Consider the following 10,065-nt stretch of genomic DNA (forward strand, 5'->3'; position numbering starts at 1 on the left):
TAATGACTGTCCTTTGAGGCATCTTTAAAAATTTTAATTTCATCAAGGATTCACTGAGCATGATCTATGTTCCAGGCCCTGGGAATACAGCAGTGAGTAAACAGAAGTTCTGGCTCTTACAGTATTCTCATCCTGTTACAGTAGGCACTAATAGTATACAGAACAAACTTGACCAGTGTGCTGGCTGCTGTAGGACAGTGCATATTCTGATGGAACCAAAAACATGGGGCCTGATAAGACACCATAGTTGGTAGGATTTAGGGGTCAAAGAGCTAGAAGAAATGTGAATGTGGGTATGGCTTGGATAGCATTGGTAGAAGAGCAGATGTGAGAAGTATTCAGATTCAAGATGGACCTTGTAGGATTTGCTAATGCAGAGAAAAGGGGTCAAGGCTGAATCCCAACTGATAGTCTGAGCAGCAACACTGAATAGGAGGAAACATGAGCACTTGTGTGGGGAGGTAGACTTGCTGGACCAAAAGCCTTGGATAGAGCAAAGAGAGGCACTAGTCACTAGTGCACAGGGGAAGATGTTCCTTCTCATAGTTTGGAGGCAGTGCAGGTAGCAGATTTGTTGTGGGACTTCCGTGTTCTCATGCCCTCAGCATCATGGGTGCAAGGGTAGAGAGGGAAATGGAGTTATGGGGGGAGATAAAATATGAAGCACCATAGGGAAGATGAACTTGAAGATCTGGGGAGCACACAAGGGTTCTTTATTGGCATCAAGTGTGTACATATGGAGATGCTAGCCATAACCCATTGGTGTTTTGTTCCTGCCCTGCTCTGTGCAGGTACATGGGCCCAGAGACAGCAGAGAGCTGTCTTTGTCCAGCTCTGCAGTTGGCTCAGGCAGGTATGATGAAGCAAGAGGGAGGCAGGCAGGGAAACTGGGTATGTGCAAAGAGGACTTGAGTGCTAGACCTTACAGTCTTAAATTGTTAAACTAAAGTGATACAGGGAAAGGCAAGGAAGGAAAAGACAGTAGGTGATTATATCCCAAGTGTGAGTCATGGGTTGTTGGAATTGAGGCTCCTCCAGACCAGGGTTAAAAAAGAATAGTTGGAGGCATACACAGATAAGAAACTGTTTGGAAAGGAGTTGATGAGGCCATGCTGGTCTTAAGGAACCTAGCTTGTGCCCCAGGGAGAAAGTGGTCTAGCAGTGTAGGAGATAAAGGGGGACGTAGGTGTAAGAAAGGCCAACAAGTGTGCCTATTACTGGAGTATACTGGTAACTTTTTGTGAGTTGACATTGTCTAGGGAATAATTATTTGGGGCTCCATTTTGTTTCCACGTACAAAGTGATGGGTGTTAAAAGTTTGTCACTGAGCTGTGGGAGCCTTCTGGCTTTTCTCCCAGCTAGTCTACTCAGCTTGGAGCTGACAACATTTCAGTGTTTTGATCAAGTGTTTTTACATTTGGCTTTGTAAATATTGACTGAGTACTTGCTGTACCTGGGTCACTGACAGAACTATACTGTGAAATCAGAGCTGGAACCTGCTCTAAAGAATCTCACAGTTTAATCTAAGGCCTGTATCCATAAGAATGTCTTAACAGGCAGAATTTGGGTACTATAAACTCAAGGAAGTCAGAGGTCTGAAGGATGATAATCTTGTTATGCTAGAGGCACTGGGGAAGACAGAGTAGGAGCGAAGGACAGCTATTGTAAGTAGGCTATTGTAAGTAGGCTTCCAGTTGGCCTTGTTTCAGGAACCCATATCTTACCTCTCTAAGCCTCAGCAAGTTTGTCTGTAAGATGCAGGTGAGACAAGATGCTGGGGGGGGGGGGGGCAAATAATGACAGTAAATTGTTGATACACATTTGTTATCTTAGTTTGTTTCCTGTTGCTGTGACAAAACACCTCAATAAAAAGAACTGAAGGGAGAAACGATTTATTTGGCTCATAACTGCAGGTTATACTCCATCATCACAGGGAAGTCAAGGCAGCAGGAACTTGAAGCAGCTAGTCTAATCACATCTGCCTTCAACAGCAAAGACTAATGAATTAATACATGCATACCAGTTCTCATCTGCTCACCTCCATTCAATCCAGGACCCAGGTCATGAAATGGTGCAGCCCACATTAAGGATGGGTCATCCTATCTCAATTAACTCAAATTAAGAAAACCTCTCACAAGAATGCCCACAAGTCCTGCACTTGGGACCCTTTTTCTCCTACTTGGTTGCCTCATTCAGCCTTAATATGAGGGTTTGTGCATATTCTTATTATACTTTGTATGCTATATTTGGTTGATGTCCCAGGGAAGCATGATTCTTCTTCTTTTTTTTTTTTTTTTTTTTTGGATGTAATATATGAAAGTTTTTAAAAAAAGAATGCCCACAAGTAAACCTAATCTGGACAATTCTCTTTGCTAGCTGGGTGTGGTGGTGCATGCCTTTAATCCCAGCACTTGGGATGCAGAGGCAGGCTGATCTCTGAGATTGAGGCCAGCCTGGTCTACAAAGTGAGGCCAGGACAGCCAGGACTACAAGAGAAACGCTGTTTTGAAAGCAAAACAAAACAAAAGCAAGAGACTCCTTTTCCAGGTGATTCTAGATTGTGTTCATTTAACAGCTAAAATCAACAATCATGCTCAACAGCTGGCTCTTAAACAATGAGTTGTTTCCCACTTGAATGGGTTAAAGGAACACATCTTAGAACACAAGGGTAACTTGCCCAAGAGCAGAGAGGAGGTTGTGCAGAGGGACAAGAACTTGACCCAATCTTTTTTGATTGATAGTAATTGTGGAGGAAGGCTTATTTGAATTTATGAGAGTTATAAATATGTAAAGAATACTTTTGGCAGAGCGGTGTTGGCACATGCCTTTAATCCTAGCACTTGGGAGGTAGAGGTAGGCAGAGCTCTGTGAGTTCATGGCCAGCTGGGTCTACAAAGTAACTTCCTGGATAACCAGAACTATATAGTGAGACCCTGGCTCAAACAAACAAAGAATACTTTGGAAAGAGATTGTTGGATGTGTAATGGGACATTGCTATAACTCTAGCACCCTGAAGGTGCAGATATGCATATGAGGATCTCAGGATGAGCCTAGGCTATCAGACCCAAAATCAGTGCCCCAGGAGATAAACACTTGTCACATAAGCCTGATAACCTGAGTTTTATCTCCAGAGTCTATGTCAAAAGCCAGATGTGATGGCACCACACATCCCTGTACTCCTGTGGTTACTGTGTGTGGCAGAGATAGGAGAATCATCTGGAATTTTGTGAGGCCAGCTAGGCTGGAATACACAACCCAGCAGCAGAAATGAGAGACCCTGCCTCAACAAGATGGAAGGCAAGAATGGACTCCTGATCTAGAAAATTGTCCCTTGACCTACCTGCACATATTCACTATGTCATGTGCCCACACTCACACAAATACAGAGATAAAACTAAAGAGGGGAAATTACAGATGATGTTAGGGACAGGAGCGAGATAGATAGGAGTTACATATATATAGTTTCTAGAAGGTGGCTTGCTCAATTTTTAACTCACCTGCCCTGCCCAAGTGCTGGGATTAAAGGGTTCGCTATGAGGCACAGTTCTTCAAGCCTCCATCTCTTGAGTCTTACTCTTTGTGAAACCATAATCTACTTAGTTAAGTCTGAATTTGCACAGTTTTGTTGATAACTTGGAAACTATAATGACTATTTATTTGGATATATATCCTTTCTGCCACTCTTACTTCTTTGGTTATGGTTGTTTTTTGTTTTGTTTGTTTTTCAAGACAGGGTAACCCTGCCTGTCCTGGAATTTTGTATACCAAGCTGGCCTTAAACCTCACAGAGATCTGCCTGCCTCTGCCTCCTGAGTACTAGGATTAAAGACATGGACCACCACTGCCTGGCTACTTCTTTGGTTGGCAAAGAGGAGAGTTTTGAGTTTACATTTGTATCCTAATAGCTTCAGTTGATTGTTTCTCTCTTGTGTAGTTACTCGTCAAGGATCCAAGTAAACGGCTAGGCTGTCAGAGTGATGGAGCTGCTGCTGTAAAGCAGCACCCAGTGTTCAAGGACATTAACTTCAACAGGCTGGAAGCAAATATGTTAGAGCCCCCTTTCTATCCTGATGTAAGTATGCTACCCAGCGTAGCCAGGCCCTAAGAGCATCCTTATAACAGTCTTTATGTCAAAGCACACTTGATAACAGCTAGCAGGTGGTTTCTACTATATGAAGTCTGCTATTTCTGCTGCTTCTGTCTATATCCCACGACTCCCACAGCCTCAGGAAGACCTTTTTAGTAGCTCTCTGACTTCCAGGCCTGAGGTGCCCAGTCTGTCACTGCTGGGTAGCAAAACTCCTGTCCTTTCCCAATTCTCAGTGTCATTTCAGACCTCCTAGGCATGCCCCCCACCTTTTTCCTGAGACAGGGTTTCTCTGTATAACTACCCCAGCTGTCCTGAACTTGCCTTTTGAAGCATGCTGGGCCTCAAACTCACAAAGATCCACTTGCCTCTGCCTCTCAAGTGCTGGGATTAAAGGTGTGTGTCACCACACCCGGCCTTGCCATGCCCTGAGTGTGCCAGTGTTCCTGTTCTGATCTTAGTGCTGGGTTCACCTCCATTCCTATGCTCATTCTTTACACTAAATGCATGCAAGCTGCTTTAGTCTAGAATGTGCAAATGTGCATCCCTCTCTACTTTTCACAAGCTACTGGGACTGGAGCTGTCAGTATGTGTGCTTCCTTATGAGTGTGCTTTTTGGATCAAAAATGTCATGCCTCCAAAAGGTCAGGGCATGGCACTTAATATGTACCAGTGCCTGGTACATAATATAGTACATAATAAGTGTATATAATAAATATAGTACATAATAGGTGAACTACTGATGAAAGGATAATTGAATGAAGATAGCCTGGACTCTACACTTAGCAGTTTGCTATAGACACATTCTAAAAATGGGAAGATAAGGTGAGTTTTCATTGTTGGAAGGAATTAAGATAGATCTATAATTAAGGTTTTCTTAATTTATAAGGCTTCTTTATAACTTATAACTTTATAAAGTTATAACTTTATAACTATATATATTTAGAATATATATATTATATATATATTTAGAACTTGCTTAATATCTATAATATTTGTTATAGTGGTAGCTGCTTTCTTGGAACTAATTTCTGCATGACATGTTCAGGGCATGTCCACTATCTCCTGTGCAGATCTAGGTGTGAAGGCAAAAGGGAAGAAAGGTAGACAAGGGAGTGCTTCTGCATGGAGAGACAAGCAGGAAGACAAAACTGACTGGTGTTCTGGGAAAGTGTTGCCTGACAGTGAGGCATACATGACTTCATATGGCTGTCAGGTCTGGAGATGAGGCTGCTTGGTTGAAAATCAGGGAAGACAGGCCAGGTGGTCTCTCAGGAGGGAGGGGAAACAGCCTTGGACAGGGGCCATCCTAGACATGTCTATGTCCTTGGTTTAAACAGATTACCCCATTTGGAGGCAATTCAACAAACTCTGGACATTCTGCTTGCAGAATTAAGACTTTCCTTATAGAGCTGTATAGGTCTGGACTTTTGATCTAGACTGTCCCAAAAGAGGGCTTGCCAGTCATTCTAGCCTTCACTTTGTGGGATAGATGAGAATAGGAACAGTGCTGACTAAGGACATGCACATTATTACTGTGATTATGATACACATCATTTGGTCAACCTGGCAAACAGTGCAATGGCTCCTCAGTATTGTTGGTGTATTTTGCAGCAATAGATAAAGACTCCTTAGTTAAAGAATTCTATGCTTAGTGTTCTCCTTAGCCCCAGAATGTCAAGCAAAGCTCTGCAGGAATGGAGGCCTGGGCCTTCAGAGCCCTGTATGTTTATCTGACCTCTTGCTCCTGAGGACAGCAGTGCCAAGGTAAGAGGCTTTAGGCCTGTGCCCTGGAGAAATTGCTAGTGAAAAGGTTGCTTCCACTCTTTACCCAAATGCTAAAGAGGTACTTTGTAGGTAGGATGCTTAGTGCCAGAAGTAAGGTAAAATTATGACTAGTGGATCCTCCAGCCAGTAGTCTCCATAGCTGTTCACAGTTCTCTCTGTGTCTCCCAACAGAAGTAACCCATACCACCCTATAGTTTCAGTCTTTGCAAGGTTTTTTTCCCCCTGCAGGAAGAAAGAGACCCTTATGAGGGGTATATGAACATCTTTTGGGAGAAGGCTAGAACAGAGACAGAACAGGATCTGTGACACTAAAAGTTTCATGAGGAAAGTAACACAGGAACTTCTTATCACAGAATATGTTATAAGTTAGAAAATTGGTTTGAAGAGAGGGCCTTGGCAATAAAGAAGGTGGGGAGGAATATGTGTGGGCTTGTTGGGAGCCTAGAGTTGCTTTTGGATCAGGAATGTAATTAAGCAGTAGAGTTCTTGCCCAACATGTGCAGGTCCCATGTCCAGTCCCCAGCAGCTGAAAATTAAAAATAAAGCATCTTTATAAGCTAGATGTAGTAGCTGGGGGTGAGCAAGGCAGCCAGATTGTGAGTTCAATGATAGCCTAGGCTATGTATCCCTCTCTCAAAAAACAAAACCAAAAACATAACCAGACAAGAAAACAAAAGAGTTATTCACGTTGTCTCATAGGCTGATGCCTTTCTTTGTTCTTGGTGCCCAGCCTCAGGCCATTTATTGTAAGGATATCTTGGATATTGGGCAGTTCTCTGTGGTGAAAGGAGTCAGCCTGGACAGCAATGATGAAGCCTTCTATGCCCAATTTGCTACAGGGTGTGTCACCATCCCCTGGCAGAATGAGGTACTACTCTTTCTAGCAGAGTAGGTTTATACTAGTTTTAATGGTGTGTGTGTGTGTGTGTGTGTGTGTGTGTGTGTGTGTGTGTGTGTGTGTGTGTCTGCCTGCCTGCCTGCCTGCCTGCCTGCAAAGTAAATTTATGGAAAAGACTGAACCATGAGGACTAGATTATGGGTAAACCAAGACCTTATCAACAGTTGCTAGAAGCATGATAGCTACTTTGGTCCTAGTTCCAGGAGGTGGGCAAAAGGCAAGCTTGGGATTTGCCTGCCATCCAGGAGTACTGCTCTCTAAGTAGGGCTAGCTGGCAGCTTGGCTCCAGTGGAATTAGCTTTTTGGTAAAGAACAAGGAGTAGAGGCCACTTTTTTTCAAGAAGAGGTCAGAAACCAGGAGTCCAGGAACTTGGAGCCTGCGGAGGTTTGGGAGATATAAGGTGCCCCACACGGAGGTCAGGTATTAGGTGAGAGCTAATAGTGCTGGGTGATCATTGAACCTCTGATGGTGTCTCCAAAGCTGCTCTATCCTGTCTTCTGTGCATACAGATGATTGAGTCTGGATGTTTCAACGATATCAATGAAAATGCAGAGAAGGAAGATTTGTCACCACATAAAAAAGAGAAGCTGTGTCCTGCGTTTCTCAGACAACAGAGAAATTTCTTCTGTAGACTCTTCAGAAGAGGGGTAAAAAAACCTGTTGTAAAAAATGTGAACTGTTGTGGCTGGGGCTGTTGCTTAGGGGAGAACATTAGTATAGTATGAACAAGGGTTTGGGTTTTAAGAAACAGGAGTGTGTGCATATGTATTTACATCCCCTCCCAATGTCTGTATATGTACCAAGAGAAAAACATTTTCTAATGGAAACAGCCCTTTCTTTATTTATTTTTGGTTTTTTTTTTTTTGTTTTTGTTTTTGTTTTTTTTGAGACAGGGTTTTTCTGTGTAGCTCTGGCTGTCCTTGAACTTGCTCTGTAGACCGAGCTGGCCTTGAACCAGAGATCCAGAGATCCACCTGCCCCTACCTCCTGAGTGCTGGGATTAAAGGCGTGTACCATCATTGATGGGCTAGTTTCTTTTCTTTGTGCAAAGTCTCATAAAGGAAATTCCAGCCACGGTGTAGCTCACACTTAGGATAAAGAATTACTGTGAGTTTGAGGCCATCTCACTACATAGTCAGTCTTTGTCAGGAGAGAAGAAAAAAACAAAGAAGAGAAGACAGAGGGCAGAGACAGGCAGATGAACACACACACACCCGCACACACACACACAGAGATTGATTTCATATAGTTTAAGAGCCATATGATTCTATTTAAGGCTTATCTAGAAGAGTCTTCACCATGCTGCTTTGCTCTTGGTGGCAAGACTCTGTTCTGATCCACAAAGCAATGACTTGTTAGCACTGAAGCTGGTTCCTGTTTTGGTGACAAAGCATTTGACCTAGCTCAAAGGTCAGCATCTAATGGAACTTCCACAAACAATGCATGATAGTCCTCTGCGTTCTGATTCCAACTACTGCTCTCTCACTTACACAGGAAAAGCAGATTCCCTTCTAAAATTGGAAATCATTTGAAGAAACTTTCTGTAGTACTGTTAATCTTGCTCTACAGCTAAGGAAGACCCTGGACTCCTGGTCCTCCTGCCTCAGATTCTTAAGTGCTGGGATTAAAAGTGTGTCACAACACACCTGAGAAGATTAGAAAATAATTTCACCAAGTAAAATATCCTATGAGTGGATTGTTTTGCTTTGTACCTATCAATTCTTATTTTCTTATACCTATCATTTCTCGAGGAATTTATTAAAAGATTTATATTTATATTTTAATTTATATATTTTTTTCAAGATAGAAAAAAGATTTCGGTGATAAAAATATCTTACAGTGTCTGTTGTTATGACCACACTTTCTGTCATAACTAGGGGATAGCTATATGAACTGACCAAATCAGTCTATTTCTGCATACAGTTAAGTCCTACTGGGTATCTCTCCTTACTCTGAGCCCATAATGACATACACTGAGGAGTGTGTCACTGATGGAATAACGTTGTACAGTATGGAACACATTCTTACCATGGGACCTGTTGGTGAAGGAGCCAGTGAGCCTCATTTGTCTTGAATTTGATTTAGTGTACAGCAGTAAAAAGGCAGCAAAACTCATCTGCATCTCTGTATATAAATTAAGCATATGCCTTTAAGCGTTATTTTTAGTAGTACAGGAATGGAAGTTAGGATGTTGTGTATACCTGATAAGTAGTCTAACAATGAGCTACATACCTGTATCCCCTTTTATTTTTAAAACATTTTTGAAACAGGGTCTTATTACGTTGCCTGGGTTAGTCTTAACTTTGAGATCCTTATGGTTTGGTTTCCTGAGTAGAATACAATTAGAATTTCATTTCTTGAAGCAAATAAGAAAAATGTATTAAAAGTTTTTGCTTTAGTATCCTCTAGATTTTAGGACATTATATCATTTGTTCCTAGGTATCTTTGACGATTGGTTCAAAGATGCCAAAGTCTAAAAGTACTCAAGTCTCTTATATAAATGGACAGCGTTTATATACAAGGCACACAAACTTCTGATTACTTTATATCACCTTTAGATTACTTACAACACATACTACAATATGCAGATAGTTGTCAAACCATGCTTTTAAATTTATACAACTTACTGTCATGACTTTAAAAGCCTTTTTTTTTTTTTTTTTGTATACTTTTGATTTGGGGTTGGTTGAATCCATGCTTATGGAACTCATGGTTACTCAAACAAAGCAAAACCATATTGGCATTAGAGACATGGCTGAGGGTGGCCATTGTGCTGTGTGTTGCAGGGCTGCCTGAGCATTGTCCCCAGTGAGTCGGGGGAGCCAACACATCGATGACTGTTCACTGTGCAGACCACAGAGCGAGACCCTGGTGTTAAGAAGGAACCTGTCACATACTCAGTGTCTTGTCCTTTCCATGAATTGTAATAAACAGTCTATAACACTGTTTATAATGTGCTTTCATATATTTTTTACATTAATATAAACATTGTCTTTTTACTGAAGCTGAATTAAAGAAGCCTGAGAATACCACTGTGTGCTCTGAAACTCCCAAGTGTGGATGTCTTATGCATTTTAGCAGTTTTCAGAAGCCTTGTCTCTGTATTATCTGTCCCAACACTGTTTAGAACCCTGACAGTTTTCCCTCAGCTTCATTTAGATTTGTATTGTACTGTGAATGCTACTTTTATAAATTGTTAATTCAATTTATAATTCAATTTCTATGATTCTTCCAGAATCATAGATCCTTCCTTCCTTCCTTCCTTCCTTCCTTCCTTCCTTCCTTCCTTCC

The 10,065-nt window shown here is 41.8% G+C and overlaps 1 protein-coding gene across 5 annotated transcripts in view; it reads left to right on the plus strand.

Moving 5' to 3' along the window:
* Window positions 1-9,793, plus strand: part of Grk4 (G protein-coupled receptor kinase 4) — a 63,645-nt gene extending 53,852 nt beyond the window's left edge. For 3 of the 5 annotated variants that reach the window (XM_055624099.1, XM_055624101.1, XM_055624104.1), the window contains 4 exons: window positions 3,935-4,072; window positions 6,606-6,743; window positions 7,284-7,421; window positions 9,561-9,793. In XM_055624099.1, the coding sequence (XP_055480074.1) occupies window positions 3,935-4,072; window positions 6,606-6,743; window positions 7,284-7,421; window positions 9,561-9,611 (465 nt within the window). In that variant the 3' untranslated portion in view covers window positions 9,612-9,793. Of the gene's footprint in view, window positions 1-3,934; window positions 4,073-6,605; window positions 6,744-7,283; window positions 7,602-9,560 lie in introns of those variants that run through there. The other 2 variants (XM_055624100.1, XM_055624103.1) reach the window with 1 other exon arrangement.
* The last annotated feature ends 272 nt before the right edge of the window (window positions 9,794-10,065 follow it).

This window comes from Psammomys obesus, unplaced genomic scaffold, assembly GCF_907164565.1.
Source record: "Psammomys obesus unplaced genomic scaffold, mPsaObe1.curated_primary_1811, whole genome shotgun sequence".
In the NCBI taxonomy this organism is placed as follows: Eukaryota; Metazoa; Chordata; class Mammalia; order Rodentia; family Muridae; genus Psammomys; species Psammomys obesus.